The sequence below is a fragment of the Micrasema longulum genome, unplaced genomic scaffold (assembly GCF_059751315.1).
Source record: "Micrasema longulum isolate JH-2025_06_02 unplaced genomic scaffold, ASM5975131v1 h1tg000163l, whole genome shotgun sequence".
NCBI classification, from domain to species: domain Eukaryota; kingdom Metazoa; phylum Arthropoda; class Insecta; order Trichoptera; family Brachycentridae; genus Micrasema; species Micrasema longulum.
Window position 1 is genome coordinate 2,636,496 of NW_028277368.1, and position 20,022 is coordinate 2,656,517.

Sequence of the window (20,022 nt, forward strand, 5' to 3'; positions counted from 1 at the left end):
CAAAGTGGAACGGAAGGTCTGTTGATACCTGTTAATAGTCCGGCTTCTCCTGAATAAGTTTTCTGTGGTTTCCTGCTTTGAAACTAAATGCGAAGAAGTTTTTTATCAAGGCCACAGCCGTTAATTCCTTCAGGTCCTTACACTATAGCAAGAGTAATTATAAGGAACATACCTTTTGAAATATAAGCCTTGTACATAATTAGCGAGGCAAAAAGAAAAGCAACTCCCATTAAAAAAAAATATCGAGTCGCTTCTGCTTGACAACAGTTGTCACCGGATACATTAGTATACTCAAATAATATGAATAAATAATGTTTTAAAAGTATACCCAAATGTTGGTAGACAATGCTGGATTTCACTGCATGGGGGTTTGTAAAAATTGAAATTTATTGCAACAGAGAGAGAAAACATTTTCGAGAAGGGGATATGGAAGTCAATTCATTTACAGGGCTTATGAACAATCATCAGCTGGTATTATTGACCACTTCTCACACTGTGTAACATAACACGGCAAACAATTATTTGTCGTCTTCTATAGATTTGTAATCATAATCATTCCTTTTCCGCACCTAATGGTGGCATTGGTACACCGATCGCGGTGTATCTTGATCATTTTTGTTACATGAAGGTAAGATGATCAGTCTTACGCTTCGGGTACCAGTCCAGGGACTATGAAGTATTCTAGTGTAAAACATATTTTTGAATAAATATTTCGTGTCAACCATGTCGGGAATCGAATCCGAGACCTCTTACTTTGCAGGCAAACGCGCTGACCACGACACCACGGGGCTGACAAATAGATTTATAAAATAATAAAAATAATAATAATAATAATACTTAAAATTTTTATTCCAGCTCAATTAGGCAGATAATGTAATACTCAACCAGCCATATAACTATACCAACAAAAACAACAACAAACCATCACGCCGTTTCCCCGTAAGGGTAGGCAGAGAGGAGAGAATGCCACATCACTCTATATTTTCATACAAATCTAGCTTCCTCTATATTCATACATCTTCTTATGCACGCGCGCCGATTATTCCGACTCTTGACATGTCTATCTTCAAGTATTTGTTGCATTTGGTCATGCCATGTCTTTCTCGATCTTTCTCTATTTTTGCAGCCATCAACATTCGCATTCTAAATATTTTTAACCGTTCTTTCGCTGTCCATTCGCTCTGCATGTCCAAAGCAATGTAGAGCTCCTTTCTTGACTTTGACGGTAATGCTTATCTTAGCTTTGCATAATGTGGGGATCTCAACATTTGTGCGTTTATCGTATGTACGGGTAGTTTACCACAGCATTATCATTCGATTATTAATGAGTTATTTAGTAAATAAATAGAGTTTCATATTATAAAATGGTTTATCAATTGAAAGCCGGGTAAAAAATCGACTACCCTGGCAATAATAATAAGCTGTCTACCTTGTTTTATTTAACAATCTGACAGATGGTAAAATACTCGAACTCTTAAATAATATTATTTGTGAATTTGCTAGTTCCACATGAAATGTGATCCCACCCTATTCTCTTCTAATACCAGCAGTCTATTGACACTAACAAACGACACAACACGGCATAATTGAATTTAAATCGGCAGTTGTGTACTTAGTGACGTTTATAGAGTAATTAATATCTGAAACCTTTAGATAAGGTCAGGACACAGTAAAATATAAAGATGCGATAATCGGGAAGGATCAATTACCTTGGCCCTACCACTCACTCAAAGCTAGCTCAACTTCCTGGCTCCTAAATTTTTTTATCAACTTCCGGCAGCCACAAAAATCTCCACAATTGCCAATGTATTTAAGAAAAGTGTTTGCGATTAGTTGCTGCACGTCGATAGGGACGAGGTTGTCAATCTTTTTAAAGTCCGAGATTAGCGAAAATTGACTAATCTGCTGTTCTTCCATACTTTTATTTGCCTTTTTATAAATCTTGATATTTTATGTTTTTTCACTATGTATTTTTGTATTATTTAACTAAATATGTACTCACTGTTATTTTGCATATTATTTATTACCCTAATTTCTTTCTAAAGTACAGAATGAGCTTCTAGAAACCATTTCTCAATTATCATTTCAATTATGTTTTTGTATTGATTTCAATGATACTATTATTTTGTATATTTGATTATGTATGAATCTAAATTTGTATAATTTATATTTTAATACTTATATTTGATTAGGTTTTTATGTTGTCTTCTTTGGAATTTTATTATTTATTATTTATACCTTATTTTTCTGGATTATTATTATACTATTGCATCACATGTCATTAAAGTTTAATTGAATTAATTTTGTAAAGTATTTTTTAATGTTATTTTTTTTTTCTAATATTTTTATATTTTTAAACTAATATACAAAAGTAAACAAAATCTTGATCTTTTTGATGAGGAAATCCTTCAAAAGTTTGCTTTTTTGCTGCAAACTGGTAGAGTTCTTTACCTCGGCAGGAAGCTTATTAAATAGCTTTGGTACAATGTATTCTGTCGTCCTGCTTCTATAGAAGTTTTGTGCTCTAGACTCTACCAGGTTCATAGCTGTTATCGATCTTGTTCCATGTTGGTGACTGAGCAGGGTTTTTCCCTCATCAAAATGCTTTATTATTAGCTTAAAGTGGTAAAGTTGCTTCACCGGAAGTACCTCACAATGCTTAAATAGGATTGTGTCATCTTCTTTTCAAATCTTTTAGATTTCGCCATTTTCTATCATTATTTTGAGAAATATATTCTAAAGATTGTAAATTCTATCAACGTATGACTTGTGAGTTCCTCCCGACTGAATTCCGTATGATTAATTGATTCTGCAAGACTTATGTAAACTAACTGAAGTAATTTAAAAGGTAATATTTTCTTCAGCTGATGAATTGTTATGGCTTAACACGGGCACAGCCTAAAAAGTCTTAATAGGTTCATTAATATTTCTTTATTTGCAGTTTAAATCTTGAGGATTGGTTTATAGCAAAGTCCCGCATCTCGTCCTCCATTGGTCTCTATTCTCTGCAGCCCTCTTCAACTTGGTATATGAGCCGCAGGTTAAATCCTCTCACACTTGCTCTAAATACTCCCATGGGGAGTATGTTAATATTTAAACGAGTGTAATTTTGAATGAACCCCCGACTCGAGTATAATAATATTTAAAAGAGTGTAACTTTGAATAAGTTAATAAATAAATAATGGCCAAAACGTAAAACTTCTCGTTTATGAGTAGTTCAGTCGGCTTCAGGTTGATGCGCGTACGCGGTTTCTGAACTATTAAAATTCTATGTTTTTATGTATATTTTTTACACGGTTCTATGCATAACGTATCCCCCGTGAAAAAAGAGGTTCCAGTATGTACACCTTTTTTACTGTATCCTGTTTATCTTTTAATTAATCTGTTTCTACCGGTTAATCTATCCGATATTCGACATAGCGTAGGACAACGAACATTATTTTTTTAAAAATCAATCGAGACACTTTGTTCTATGTATTTATTGCTTTTGGTATCGCGATTCCGAATGAAGTATTTATAAAGAGGATCTCACATACATGCCAGCTCCTACTCTGGGATGAATTTATAAGGATTTCCAGTGAATTGTGGGATTTAAATGGATGTCCCTGGGCGAGGAACAAACCCTACTAATTCTGAATAACTAAAATGTTGACAAACTTGTGGATGTCCGGCCATCCGCAATCCAGAATAAATATACAAAGTTTACAACCTACCCACCCTTATTTTGTATTCGCGTTATGTTCTCAGTGACGTCTCTCGTGTCCTTATTTGCCCTTTTCCCATTTTTTTCCAGGACATTCACGTTTCTATCTTAAAACAGGCTGAGCCATGTTAGGAGACTAACCTAACCGGAGGATGTTATCTTCATGTTAGAAGACTAGTGTTTTATGGATTTTCTGGTAATAATGGCAATAAATTCATGAATGTGTGATAAATTAATAAAAAAAATGGAAAAATAAATACTAAAATATAGACTGAACAAATCCGAAAAATCCCTATTTATTTTCTGTTCGCAAACAGTAAAATATATCACAATATATATACAATTCATAAAATACGGTATTGCGCTTGGTCGCTTCAGTCGTGAACTATCGTGCGTCGAGTATGGAGGTCTCAAAAGAAGAAATTCGCCATATTTTACATTTTTACTATCTGAAAGGAAAACACGCGTCGAAAGCGACCAAAAGCGGCCGATATGCTTTCTGTTTGTGCTGCACAACAGTGGTTCGGGCGATTTTGTTCTGGTGTAGTGAATGTGAATGATGCACCACGCTCTTGCAGGCCTGTCCTCGAAAATGTCGATAAAATCATGGGAAATATTGAGATAGACCGCCTCGTTAGCAGTCGTAGCATTGCTCAAAAGCTGAATATTGATCTTTAAACCGTTTCGAACCATTTGCAGAAGGCTGAATAAAAAAAAAGCGCATTGTTGGGTGCCACGCAAGTTGACGCGAAAAAACCTTATGAACTGAATTTCCATCCTCGAATCGCAACAAAACCGACCCATTTCTGAAGCGGATGGTGACTTCTGATGAAAAGTGGGTCACTTACGACAATGTCAAGCGACAGAGATTGTGGTTGAAAGCCAACGAAGCGGCCCGGACCGTGGACAAGCCAGGACTGACGGCCAGGAAGGTGTTGCTGTGTGTGTGGGATTAACAAGGAATACTCTACTATAAGCTGCTTCCCTATGGCCAAACGCTCAATTCTGCCCTCTAAGGTGAAAAACTCGACTGTTTGAAGCTGGCGATCGAACAGAAGTGGCCAACATTTTTTTATTTTTTTTATAAAAAAAGAAATATTTGCGTTCTTATGATTTACCCTAATATTAAATTTTGAGGGCCATTTTCAACGAGCTGTAAATAACTCACTATTAGAAAATGGAATCAAGTTGGGGTAAAGTGGGATTCGAACCACAGACCTTTGGTCCGTGAGTCCGAGACACTAGCCACAGGACGACAACCCAATCTAAATTGGTGAATAGGAGAGGAATCGTGTTTCATCAGGACAATGCCAGGCCACACACATCTTTGATGAAGCGCCAGAAGCTCCGGGAGATCGGATGAGAAGTTCTAATGCATCTACCCTATAGTCCTAATCTGGCACCAAGTGACTACCACCTGTTCCTTTCTATGGCCAACGCGCTTGAGGATACAAATTTGGCCTCAATAGAGGCCTGTGAAAATTGGTTGTCCGAGTTTTTTGCCAATAGGGTCAAGGGCTTTTGCGAGAGGGACACTATAAAGTTAGATTCTTATTGGCAACGAGTAATCGAACAGAACGGCGCATATTCGACTTAAATCGGATGATTGTAACACTTTTTATAAAGCGTTGAAATAAAGCGAAAAATACGAATTTACTTTTTTCCCAACCTATTATTAATAATTAATAAACTGTCTTGTCATAATCCTAAGTTTTTTAAATGTATATTAAAACAATAGTAATAATAGTTACAAAAAATTTAAAAGATGAAGAAACCATAAATTATATAAAATTGATAAAAGGTATTGAACAATTCGAAACAAAAGCACGAAACATAATATTAGAGGAATAACAAATTACAACAGGATGAAGAATACCTTGAATGAGGGAATATGGAAGTATAGGCATTTTCAGGGCTTACGATCTGTCATTAGCTGGTTTAAGTGGCCACGTAGAGGAATAGTTGAATTTTTTTATTAAAGAAATTTTTATATTTGTGTGAACCATCACTACCTTAAGACGCAATTTTCTGGTGCCTCCAAACCAGAATCGACCAGCCAAGGGAAGATTATTCCGACAGAAAAATCCACCAGAGTAGGCAACGGGAAACCACTCTGGTCATTTCCCAGGAATCACTACAGCGAGTACATCAGTAAGCAGTCGTCTTGGCTGCGGAATATACAAGTAGCGCGGGACAAAAATGCTTTCGCTGGAGTGATCGCCAACGTCGGGGAGATTCGACAAGGCACCGAAAGAAGATTAAACCTTTTTTCAAATGTCTATTTCCCTTTAAATTCATATAAGGTAAATTACACTTTTTAATATACACGATTTTTCAGGGCCAGACCGCGAAACTTCAGAGGAGCATTCCTCTTGGTAAGCTTTAAAAAAAATCCTTACAAAATTTTTCCAAAAAGTCAGTATTTTTTTTAAAAAAGTGATCTCAAAATGTAGTAAATCTTTGATTTATCGTATAAGCATTCCTTCCGTAAACCTCTACCCCTCTCCGATAAAAAAAAATTGCGAAAAAAACGTATTTAAATTTAACCAACGAAGCAATACGCATTAGACGCCGTCAAAGGAAGCGGCTGGGTAGGAGAGGGGTGAGGGTTTGTGTAGGGACTGATTGTTCGAGAAATTAAGAGCTTACTACATTTTGAGATTACCATTTTTTTTTTAAATGACTGGAAAATTTTTATTAAGATTTTTTTTCAAAGCTTACCATGAGGAATGTTCCTCCGAAGTTTTGCGGTTTGGGCCTGAAAACCGTGTATATCGGATGTTTTGATATTTATATAAATATCATGATATTTTCTAACCCTGCCATAAACCGTTGGAAACGATGCGCACCGTTGATTCAAAGACCTGTAAAACATAAGTACTGAAAGATCCCCGAATTCCCTGTGTCCTAGTACCGACATGCGTATTTTTTAAGTAATGTATCGAGAAGCTTGTATTGAAATTCGTCAGATCGGAAAACTCGTTTCCGTTCTTTCAAAACAAAATGTTGGATCTCAGTCATGCGAAAAGTTATTCAAATTTTGGGTAAAAAGTTACAAGGGGCCTCTTACGTACGTACCTACTTACCTAATGTGTTATTTTTTTTAAACGCACACCCGATAAAATAGTCATAACTCAAAAAAGCTAAACTTTTCGACTATCCAAAAAATTAAATTAACGCGTTGTTCTAAAACTCATTGAGTTTTTAAATTTTATTTTCACCCTACAGACTTTAGAGTGTTTAGAGCAATGTCGATATGCCATAAATGTTATTCTAATTGACTTAAAAATGCTAAAATATTTTTTGGTTAAACTCTCGGCTGTCATTAACCTTTCCCTCCCAAAAAATACATATGATCCGAACGGGGGGACTAAACGACCCCAGCGCCAAATCGTATATGGCATCAGGAGAATAAAACATTAGAAGTGTTTATGACCGTGCAATAATTTATTCATGTTTTCGTGTACACATATTTTACTCATTCGTATATTTTATTCATTTTTGTTGTTTGCCGAATGCTTATGTACATAAAGTGAAATTGACCAAATCAGTCTATGGGAGATTTGAATCCTCCTCTTTGGTCCGGCTAGGTTAAGAAAACAGTTAAAATATGACACTGTTCGAGAACGGCGGCGTTCAAATAATGATTAGCAAATTTTCGCTATCAAGCGGGTAAATCGTAAAACTAGATTTATGTCAATTTTTAAGCATATGAAAGTTTCTTTTATAATTTATTCTGTGCGCTTAGATTTTTTTTTCCAAAAAATGTTAATTGATTTAAAAAAAAGTAAGTATAAAATTACAAATGTGTCGTACATAGTACATAATTAATAATAACGTTTTGGTTTGAGTAAAAGCTCGTGTTTAGAGGAGTTCGTTTTACGTTAATTTTTATTTATTTATATATTATATTTTATTTACATTTCATTTTTATTATCAAAAACTGGTTCCTTAAAATGAGATATTATATTTCAAAAGATACACATCTTTCTACTCTGTGGAGTTTTTTTAAAATTTATTTAAATATGAAAGTTTTTTTTCCAATATTTGAAAAATGATTTAAAGCTGCAGTTGAATTGCATCTACAAGGGCGGATTGAAAATAAAGTTACCTTAGTAGGAAAAAAACTTTTTTTTTCCAAAAACCATTTATTTCTCGACATAGTCTCCTTTTACTTCGACACACTTAGTAAGACGATATTCCAACTTTTTTATACCATCTGAATATTACGATTTCGGGAACCTCTCAAAATACGCGTTAGTTTCGGTAATCACTTCTTCGTTTGAGCTGAATCTTTTTCCTGCGAGCCAATTTTTCCAAGTTTGGAAACAGGAAAAAGTCACTAGGAGCTAAATCTGGACTATAAGGTAGATGATAAACTAATTCGAAGTGTATTTCACGTAATTTTAGCATAGTAACTAATGCTGTGTGAACCGGTGCGTTGTCTGGAAGAAAGATAACTTTTTTCTTCATTAAATGTGCTCGTTTTTCCTTGATTGCATCATTCAGTTGATCCAATAATGCACGATAATACTTTCTTGTGATTGTGGATCCTTTTTCAAGATAATCGATGAGCAATATTCCAAAATAAATTGGTTTTAACCTTGCCAGCCGAGTTTACTGCCTTTGCCTTCTTTGGAGCACTTCCACCAGCTTCCGACCATTGTTTTGATTGATTTTCGGTTTTAGGTGTATAGTGGTGCACTCACGTTTCATCAACAGTTATTAATCGACGCCAAAAATCAACAGGATTACTATTTATTATGTCCAAACACCGCTGTGAAGTGGTCTCTCGAACTCGTTTTTGTTCGACACTGAGCAAACGTGGCACCCATCTTGCCGATAGCTTTTTTATATTCAAATGTTCATACAAAATGTTGAACACACGTTTATATGAGATGTTTACCATTTTAACAATCTTACGCAACTCCACTCGGCGATCATTCATAACTATATCGAGGATTTTCTTGATATTTTCTTCAGTAACCACCTCTTTTGGCCTTCCTGTTGATGGTATTGTTGCAGTGCTTGTTCGGCCGCGTTTAAATTCAGCAATCCAATATTTTAACATGTTATATGACGGAGCAGACTCACCGTAATGTTTATCGAGCTTTTCTTTTGTCTCTTTTGCCGTTTTCTCTTTCAAATAAAAGTGTTTAATCACTGCACGAAATTCGCTTTTTTCCATTTTTCAAGAAACACAAAAGTTGTTTACTTCAAACGACTACAACAAATAAACTTATCGATGAATTTAGGTGAAATTTTAACAGCTGCCGTTTGACAGATCGCTATTTGGAAAAAAAAAATTGTTTGTGCTCCCATCTAGCGCTAGGTAGCTTCATTATCAATCCGCCCTCGTATGTGAAATTAAATTATTTGGAAATCTAGAGTTTCGAGAATTTTGTAAATTAGTGCGTTTTTTTAGTGACGACTAGATTTTATCGAATGTGCGAAAAGTGAATTGTACCTGTACAAAAACGTACCTATAAAAAATCCTGAGTGTTTTCGATTCTATGGTAACTTCCAAGTAAAATTCCTGAATTTATGATTAATCCGCCCCGTCGTAAAGCGGTTGGCGTGTTCGTCTACCATCCTTAAGGATTCCTGTCACGGTGGACGTGAAATTTTTGTTTTAAAAGTTATTCTCAACTGCAATATTTCTTAAGATTACCAAATTACAACACAGATGGAGAACATTTTAGAAAAGGAAATATAGAAGTTGAGGAATTTACGGGGCATATGACCTGTCATTGGTTGGATTAAATGGCCATTTTAAACACTGTGTAACAATCACCATTTTGGCTATATTTGAACATTCGCATTTGTTCAATACTTGCATTTGTTGATTTAAGCAAAGTTATAGTGTGTTAAGTGACCACTTAAACCAGCCAACAAAATTTAAATGCCTAGATTTCCATATTTTCTTCTCTAAAACTGTTCATCATCTCTGTTGTTATTTATTAATCTTAATATCTGTCCCAAGCGTTTGGACAAAATATTGCTATGTTTTTTTCTATTTTTGCTAACTGTGTAGTATTTACTACTTAAGTCTCAAAAGGATGATATCTACGATATATAATAAATAAATAAACAATGATAACCCTTGATAAGATATGCGGCCGAAGAGTGATTTGAAGGATAGGTACTTATTAAAATATAGTCTTTCTTTTACAGTTTCGCAGACGCCTCCTAGAACTTTGTGTGAAAAAGACAGCTCCGTGTCTGATTGATCATGTCTTACTTAAATCATTAAAATCGAGATCTCGCACTCCCGTTCTCCGCATCCCAAAACTAAACGGTTTTTTTTTAAAGAGTAGGGATCAAAAGTGTAAATTTTATCTTTAAAGCACTAACTTTGTGGTTATTCATTATAATTAAATAACGAAAGCAACTTTGTTTTTAACTACTTATTTAAAATTCAAATTAATATTAAAATTAGTGGTTCAAATCAAAATTGTTTTATTTATTTTATTATTTAGTTTCAGAAGTATATTTTTTTTATTAATTAATATAGTTACATAAAATGCTACATGTTTTTCTATTACAATCTACCTTTATAAAGGGTGTTCATTAAACCCTGTCACATCCGAAACTACGTGACTGATCAGTATGAGGAAAAAGACATATCGGCACATTAAAATAATTTTTTAGAATGAATAAAATTTAAAAACATTAAATATCAAAAAAAGCAAATGGTTGCTTGCTTCTTATCATTAAAACTATAACCTTCCAAAAAAGGGACTATCGATATAATTTCGAATTTACACGAGAATAAAAATAAAGAAAATATACGAAATAAATAGCAAAAGAGAAAATATTAACACAATAATACTAATTAAAATAGAATGCTGTATTTACTCGGGTTCAAAAGATTTCTTTAAATTTGCTTTGGATTTATTTAGTGAAATAATAGTTTTAATAGTTTATTGTTCATTGGGGAGATTGTTGTAATTTTTTATTCCTTTGAAAAAAAAACTATTTTGACCATAACAAGTGTGGAATTTAATTAAATGAATACAAAATTAAAAAAAGTTATCATATTTGTATACCGTACTTCCAGATAAAATGAGGCGCTTTTGAGGGTTTTTTGATGGCCCCTAGCTCCAATAATAGATATATATATATATATCATGCGTGGTCCGTTCATAGAACGCATGGAACTATTGGTTCCTTTACATTTTGGCAAATAATGTTTATAAAATAGCATATTTAATAAATTAATTATCAGTCATAATACCTAACGTTAATATTACTATAAACAAATTATGTAATAATAATTTTATTGATAATCGCGATAAATCGTGAAGGAATTTTACCATCGCCTTAAATAAAAAAACGTTAAAAAGCAACGTCGCCTCCGGCATAACCATTTACCAGCGCAGTCAAGAGCGTACTGATCGGCAAGTACTTGCTACTAACTGACTGGGTATCGATTTAAAGAACGATCGCGATGGAAGCAAATTCGAAATTCCGTTCCAGCGCCGTAATGAACGCGCAGTTCAGGCGCAGGCGCAGACTTAAATCCTCACTAGGCAATGGAAGCAATCGAAGCATAACAATACATTATTTTCCATGTGATGCAAACGCAATACCGCGCCGCGCCGCACAGCACAGAGGTGCGATTTTGGTATTTTGGTGCAGGACATAATACTTTAATAATTATTTTGTGGTAGATTAGGAATACAAAATTAAATCTAGAATTTAATTCAAACATAACATCAATATTATGTTGATTTGTTATAAGAAAAAAGTTTATAATCTACTATATATATTGATTTTTCGGGTTTAAATAATGACCAATTATTTTTCGTTGAAAAGCTTACAAGATAATATTTATTTTGGTTTCACTGCATTTTAGTCAAATAAAATATAATACGACAAAATACTTCGCAGTTTTTTACTATAGTATATATAGTAAAAAACAAAGTTGGTTAATTTGATATTACAATTTATTACTAGATATGTAAAATTATTGTTTTTATTTCTAATCATATGTATAAAGTATTAAGTTTGTCTTTAATTTTTTAAGGGCAGTGTATATTATTATGTACCAATTACTTGTATATTAATTGCTTCCCTAATCAAAAACCCCACCGCACGCCCCTGATATATATAAATAGATTATATATATATATATAAATATATAGTGGGTAAAAAACCATTGCCCTAGTGCCCTAGTGCCATAATACAGGAAGAAAATATTAAAATATGTTTGTATGACGAAAAGTCAGATTGCGCATTCTGTTAATGGAAAAAAAAAATATTTTTTAAATTTTGTTTTCGTTCGCAGTCACTACATGCGTCAGATCCTGGAGGCTCTGCGGTACTGTCACGAGAACGACATCATCCACCGGGACGTGAAGCCACACTGCGTGCTGCTCGCCAGTAGGGAGAACTCCGCCCCTGTTAAGCTGGGTGGCTTCGGTGTCGCCATCCAGCTGGCTGGGGGGCAGGCGGCTGCGGGACCACCAGGTAAGATAGTAAAAAAAAATTGAAATGACCCCTATTAGTTTTCCCACGCACCCGTGTATTGACAAATTTGTTAACATTTTGTTTAATAAAATTGCATTTAATATTCTTGACACTCAAGGCTATTTAGGTACGTATAAGAGTAAAATATAATATTTTTTCAGTTGTATGATAAAATAGTAAAATGTAACCTTAACAAGCTTAGAATCAAATCACATCACCTGAAAAACAACCTTATTTTAGTACTAAGTACATAATTTCAGATATATTTTTTTCTTTATACTAGTTTTTTTAAAAACAAATTTGTTTTTTTTTTTTAAACCATAAAGATATTTTGTGTAAGTACCGATAAATCGCTTTTTAATCAGCAATTTATCATTGGGTGCTTAAAAAGTAACATTAATGTTTTGCTAAAAACTAATAAAAAATTTATACAAAAGCTAAAATTGCAAGATATACACAATAATAAAAATATGAGTGGTGTACCTTAAAACCTTTTTGTTCTTCGCGTTTATTTTCTGTTCTTGTATGTTAACAAATATATATATATATTTTTATTCCTGTTTCAGATTTATAATTTATTGCCTAAAGCTAACTAATTTTTAAAATGCTAGAAATGGTACCCATTTAATTTTAAAGCGATAAAAAAAAAAATGTTTTTGACCACAGGTGAGTCACATATGAGTCTGTGGACATGTAGAGAAAAAAATAGTTTTAAACTTAACAGAAACAATATATTTTTTTTAAAACAATGTTTCGAATCGTGCATTGTCATGAAAGATTACACATATAAAACAATGTATAGGTAACCAGGTGCATTAAAAAAGTAAAAAAACGAATGACCTAGAATCTTTATTTTGGATGTGGGCATAATTTATAAAAGTACTCGGGGTACCCACTTATTTTGTTCTATAATATTTAAAAAAACTTTAATTAAAAAAAAATAATAAAAAAAGGGTCGCTACCAAATTTGAACTTTTAAAATAATTAAAAATATTGTAATTTTTTTAGTATCCCCTATTCTATTTCGTTTTTATTAATTACTTTTCTATTTAAATAATACTATTGTTAAACATAAATATGACCCACATCTTTATTCAATATAATTTTCTTTGCAATTTAACTATTAATTCCTACTCTTTCCCAACTTGCCCCTACCCATAAAATCAAAGGTTTAAAAGAAAGCTAGATCCACAGACATGCCTTTTATAAATACCATTATGGCTACAAACTTTAATTATTTTTTATTTGTGATTATATGTACATTTTTTTTTTAATTATGCAGAATGTATTTGGAATTATGATTTTGTTTTTGTAAATAGGTAGTACTTTAAAATTGTAGCTAGTGGAAATTAAATAAAATTATCAGTTTTAATAAGAGTAATAAAAAAAAGGTGCTATAAAACAGAGACATTAATTAAGTTTGTCAATATTCACATTGTTTATATTTGATTAATTGTTAATTTATTTATGTAATTTGGATATGGTCATATTTGTCACACAGCTTTAAATGTTGCATGCTTTTGCTTTGCTTAGTAAAATGTTTTTATTTTCCTTATATTGGTGCATATTGTTATTATATAAATATTTGGTCACGCATTGCTATGGATACATTTGGTGTAACAGATTTGTCATATTGATTTCAAAAGCATATTGGTATTTGGAATAATAAAGGATTTTAATAACACTTTAATTAAAATACATCTATTTTATAACGTAGGTGTATTGCTCACAAATTGTATTTCTCACAAATGCAAATATCCGTGTCGGGGCGGATGTCCTGGATGAGTGTTTATGACTCGATGGTTACTCTAAGGTAAACACCCTGAAAAAAATAATCGTGTGGAGAACAGTCCGCCTCGTAGTGTAGTGGTCGGTGCATTCTCGTGCCATTCTTGACGTTTTTGGTTTGATTCCTGCGCCGCAATTATGAACGCTATCTTCATCGGTAAATATTGAGACGGTATAAACTAACATCGATATTTATGTACGAAAATGTGTATATTTGTATAAAACCTCAAAGTGTTTTCTTTGGTAATCTGAAATCGAACATGTTAAAAAAAATTGCAAATATATTATATTTCTCTTACAGAAAACTTAATTTTTCTTAGAAGATGAAATTAAAGATAAATTTTAACTTCCCACTAGAATACGAACCCTGAAAAAGCGGACGTGATATGTGGTCAACATTGTTTCAAGTATCTCTAAATGTTTATAGACAGGCTAGTTTTCTCCCTAGGGAGTTATTAGGATCTAAATTTGTTGCAGCAGAGAGGGAAAACGTTTTTGCGAACGGAATATGAAAGTCTAGTCATTACAGCGCTTATGACCTCTCATTTACCATTTTGCCGATGTTTAAACATCCACATTTCCTCAACTCTTCATTCTGTTGACGTTTTTGGAATAAAAGAACTGAAACCTTTATCGTGTGGGTGAGATTGTTCCGGCTGAACCATATATTACTGACTTTTAGGTACTGAATTACATACGCTAAATCTTAAATTGATGATCGGCGTTTTATACATTTTGAACACGCGTAAGCGTTTCATACTTTATCAGTCAGTCGGTTTTTTTTATTTGTTTTAATATTAATCAACGCTAAGAATAGGTTTTCACAAAAGTACGTAGATCGTTCGTAAACGATGCCTGTCACCCAAAATGTCTTGGCCTGTCATAGGCTACCCATTACTGGCATAGAATGTGTATAGGTGTTTTATCACCTGCACTGCAGAACCTACATCTAGATCAATTTGTTTCTTATTTGGGTGATACTGTTGTGTTGGATTTGTTCCGACGTTTCGGCTACCATTGCAGGAGCTATCTTCAGGGTAAACTGAGTGTTTTGTAGAAAAAAATATGCGTTTAAGTACTAGTAAATTGTACCGTGTCGCAGTTGGCAGTAGGCACATTTCTAGACATCGTAAAAATTACTAGTACTTAAACACATCCTTTTTTTCTACAAAACACTCAGTTTACCCTGAAGATGACTCATGCAATGGTAGCCAAAACACCGGAAAATATCCAACACATACGGTATCACCCAAATAAGAAACAAATTAATAACAGTGACTGTAAAAACTTTCGCTTCTATCTACATCTAGATGTTTCAGAAAGACGTTATTTTCAGTTTGATTTATTTACTTAATTGTTGTAAATGGTAATATTAATTTATGTTAGAAAATTAGTAAATCGTGTAAAAAGTGCCTGCGTAAATCTCTCTTCGAAGATTCACACGACACTTCGGAAGTCGATAGACTCAATGACTAATCATGATACGTCCCCTTTTCTTCTTCCCCATAGCCGCCCCTTCTACGGCGCCCCCTTTAATTGATCGACTTCCATTAGAACTTGTAGCTCTAGTAGTTTCTTAGTCAATTTATTTTGTCGCGTCGTATTGCCAATTTGTTCGCGAACTTAATAGTTTCCGGTCGCCCTATTCTGAACTAGCGATAACGATACCATTAAAAAATGAAAGTGTGCCAAAAATACATCCAAATGTTTGGACAAAGCTCTGTGATAATTTTTTTGTTTTATCTCATTAAATATTTAAAAAATAAAATCGTTTTAATAGGTAACCGCTGTAGAAAAAAAAACACAATAGCTCAATGTATGTGTATGGGTGAATAAAAATAGTAATTTAAAAAAAGATGTTATGTTTATTGTAATAAACTTTAAACTTTTCATTTAACTTTTACTTTTGATTTTAATTTTAACTTTTGATTTCTACTCTTAATTTATACTTATACAATTGTACATCTACTACCTGTATCTAATTAATTATTGTTGGTTGTGAATTTTTACAAAGAAAAATAAATGTTCATGGAAGCAGAGAGCGAGGGAGGAAAGTAGAGTTGGAGCTATATAATGTCTTCTCCCTCTTATCTACTTTTTATTTAATATTCACATTTCAACTTTTTTAGAATTCATTTATTTTTCCCCTCTCCTCCGGCATTCATAGTAAATTAGTGTAAAATTTGTAATTGGTCTTACTTTTTTTATGATTTAAGACTGTATGATTTCCTTAATAATAAGTGAATAAATAATAATATTTACTGGACATTAAGCAAAAAATCACCTTTACATATTAAATATAATATTAATACAATGACATTAAAAAATATTTATAAATAATCCCTAAGATTACAAAGTTGTCTGTATATTTCCGAAATTATTTTTTTGTTGCATCTATCTTTGTATATAAAGATTTTAAAAGTCTGGCTGGCCACACAACCTTAAATGTTTATTTTGTAGAAAACAGCCAGCCCTAGTATTGAGGTATGTTGTGTTATTATGTATTGAACACATTGTTTTATATAAGGGTATTTAATTGTTAATAATCACATAGTTATTTTTTTATAATAACTTTTAAAAGAATTTAATTATGAGTTTAAAAAAATTCGGTGATATTTTTTTTTGTCTTACTGACAACGCAAGGTTAAAATATGCATTTTGCAAATAACAGCCAGATCTAATATTGAATAATACCTAATTCAAACTTTGAATGTATGACGTGACATTCTGTATTAAAGCATGTTTTTTGAATGCAGGTATTTTCAATTAATGTATTTGAAAAGTTAAAATATTCGTGTGTTTATCAATTTTAATTAATAAACGAGAACTTTATTTCTGGAGGCTTTGATCTTCCCATCCGCTTCTAAACCGTAAGATTTTTCTAGTGCTGTGGGTATTTTTTGCAAATTGAGATATGCCGTTTATATGATCAATACTATTTGAAGAAGGTTATTATTGCAGTTTTTTTGTATGAAAGCGGCCTAGCTGTTTTAAGCAGAACATAGAATTGACCCTGCTGCACCTGATAACATTAATATCAGTCTTCTTAAAAAAAAATGTAAACTGGTTGCTTTCTGCAGTACGACTTTCGATTATGCCTTGAATAGGAGCGCGCAGTAGCTCAAAAACCAGTCAGTAAAAAATAATAAGTGGTTAAAGCAAGGCGTTTTTAATTAAATTTTATTATTTTGCACTGAAAAATATTCTTAGTTTAAACATCAAATAACTTTCTACAGCATATTTTTTTATTGAATATTTAAGTTTACACGAAAATAGTACATATCGTATTAAAAAAAAATAGGTATACATTGCTCGTATATTTTTTGGGCCTTCTCCAAATAAAAAATAGGATATTCTTATGAAAACTCTCTTGATAATATTAAACACTTTTTTTTTCTTTTATTTTTAAACATATTTTTTAAGAAATGTTTTATAAATTATTTATTTATTTTTTGCACCACAACAGGCCATGAGAACCAATTACGGTGATGGATTACACTACAAAACACCTAGGCTTGAGAAAATCACATTTAAAATTTTTGTTTTCTCACCGGGAATCGAACCCGGAACCTTCCGTGCGTGACTCAAGCATCTTAATCACTACTCCACGGAGGCCGCTTTTTTATTTTTTTGATAATATCAGAATAAGATTTCTCTTATCTGGTTCAGATAGATAAGATGGCATCTTAAAACCGGCACCCTTAAGGGCCGCATTATTTAAGTTCGGCAAATATTTGACACCGGCCTTGTCAAGTGGAATAAAACTTTTTCAGCATAAACGTAGACATTTTGTCAATGTCGTTACTCTTATTGACACGAAAACTAGAGCCTTTTCTTTTAAACACCATCAAATCCATTAAACAAATAATATTGTTCTAGATCTAGGTGGATGTTTATACATAGGCATAATATAAATTTTAAACAGTGTGTATGTACATTTCAGTTGATTTTATTCGAAACGTTTATGTTATATGCATTAGTTTCGTTGAACGGAGCACTAAGCACAGTAATTCCTAATAAAAATATGTCAATCGAAGCTAAACTGGCAGTGCAGTTTTAGTTCCAATACTTATGTATGGAAGTGAAACATGGAACCGTAAGAGGAAGGATGAAAGCCGAGTGAACGCGGTTGAAATACGATCTCTTAGACGAATGTGTGGGAATCAATGTATGACAGGGTTACAAATGATAAAATCAGGCGAGAGTGTAAATCTGAGTCAAGTATAATTGATACGATTAAGAAAGGGTCTCTGAGATGGTTTGGTCACGTAGAACGAATGGACGACGAAAAAATGGTAAAACAAGTATATATGGCGAAAATGAACGACAACGTAAGACGAGAACGACCAAGGAAGACGTGGCATGATCAGATAAACCAAAATCTTAAATCTGGTCATGTCAAAAGCAGACAGAAAAGAAGGGCATGTATGACAAGATGTATGAATGTAGAAAAAGCTAGGAATGTTTGCCAGGATAGACGTGTGTGGCGGTCCATTCTCTCTGCCTACCCCTACGGGAAAATGGCGTGATGGTAGTAGTAGTAGTTTCATTAATGCAGTTAGCTGTAGAATTCGACTTTAATTTTAATGGTTAAGTATTCAGAATTATATTTCGCTAGATAAAGTTATACATTTATTTTTGAATAAACAAAAGCGGCCTCCGTGGTATAATGTGTAAGACTCACGCATCGAAGGCTCCGGGTTCGATTCCCAGTGAGAACACAAAACTTAAATATTATTTTTCTCAAGTCTGGGTTTTTGTCAAGTCATTAATACGCAACCGTAATTGGACCTTCTGGCCTATAGGGATGTAAAAAAAGAAACATAAAAAAACAATTATAATGTGAGACGTTTTGAATTATAAGGAAATATTATCATACTTTTGAGTAAAAAAACTAGAGTTTAATAATGTCCTAATAAGTCGAAACGCGTCACATTGTCCTTGTATATTAATAAATAAATGAAGAATTTAGTCGAATGAAATTTTATTTTGGACGCGTTACCAATAATATACATTTTAAGGTTTACACAGAACATGAAAAAATGTAAACAATACATTTAACAATACGTTATTATTTTTTATGATATGTATCTTTGTATGAATAAAAATAAATGTTTGAATGTAAAATTAATTAAAATAAAAATTTCCAGTAATAAGAGTAAAGAAAAGCTCTCGTCTCTGAACTTTCTTAATTCTTAATTCTTAATTTCTTAATTCTTCTTACTGAACACAAAATTCAAAGAGATAAAGACATTGATTTTTCTTCTAAAATGACCACTAAAACTAGCCAATGAGAAGTCATAAACTCTAGACTTCCATTATCTTTATAAATTATTAATAATTCATTTATAATATATTTAACATACCAAATATTATTTTGTTAAACAAGATAAGGTATTTTGTTATTATTTTATATGCGCAATATAATAAATATGTGGTTTTCTGTGTCCAGGCGTGTGAGAAATACAGTTCTGTATGTGAAATAGAACCAGAAGCCCGGACAAGTGTTTGAGACTCGATGGGTGCTCTCAGGTAAAAATCCCGAATAAGCTATTTGAGTGGAGATCAGTCCGCTTCGTTCTGTAGTTGTTGGCGCATTCGTCTACTATTTTCGAGGTTGTGACGAATAAATCAAGATAGGTATTTCATCACTTCGTTTTGTAGATTGTTTTGAGAAATCGTATTGTAGATTTTTTCGCTTGTATTTTTAAAATACAGAAGTGTTTTTAACGGTTTTTTAGATTGATTAAAGAAATATTTTTTGTTAGAACCATTATATCTACATTTAGTCTATATTATTCAAATTAGAGTTAACTATTATATTAAAATGATTCAATCTAAAAAGGTCTTGCTTCTGGAGCTATATATATTATATGTTAGATCAAGGTGTTTATAAAGATAGTAAAAGGACAGCAGAACTTTAAAGTTAAATTAAATCTCTTTAGGCAACATTTATTTATAAACATTTTTTATATTATAGTGTTCCTACGTGTATTATCTCAACCGAGAATGTATTATAGCTTTAAAATTTTGATACATCGTTACCATATTTTGTCTCA

At 32.6% G+C, this 20,022-nt stretch overlaps 1 protein-coding gene across 2 annotated transcripts in view; it reads left to right on the forward strand.

Annotated features, from left to right (window-relative positions):
* Window positions 1-20,022, forward strand: part of LOC148284062 (peripheral plasma membrane protein CASK-like) — a 431,540-nt gene that overhangs the window by 176,977 nt on the left and 234,541 nt on the right. For both annotated transcript variants that reach the window (XM_088242793.1, XM_088242794.1), the window contains exon 5: window positions 11,994-12,175. In XM_088242793.1, the coding sequence (XP_088098919.1) occupies window positions 11,994-12,175 (182 nt within the window). The remainder of the gene's footprint in view (window positions 1-11,993; window positions 12,176-20,022) is intronic.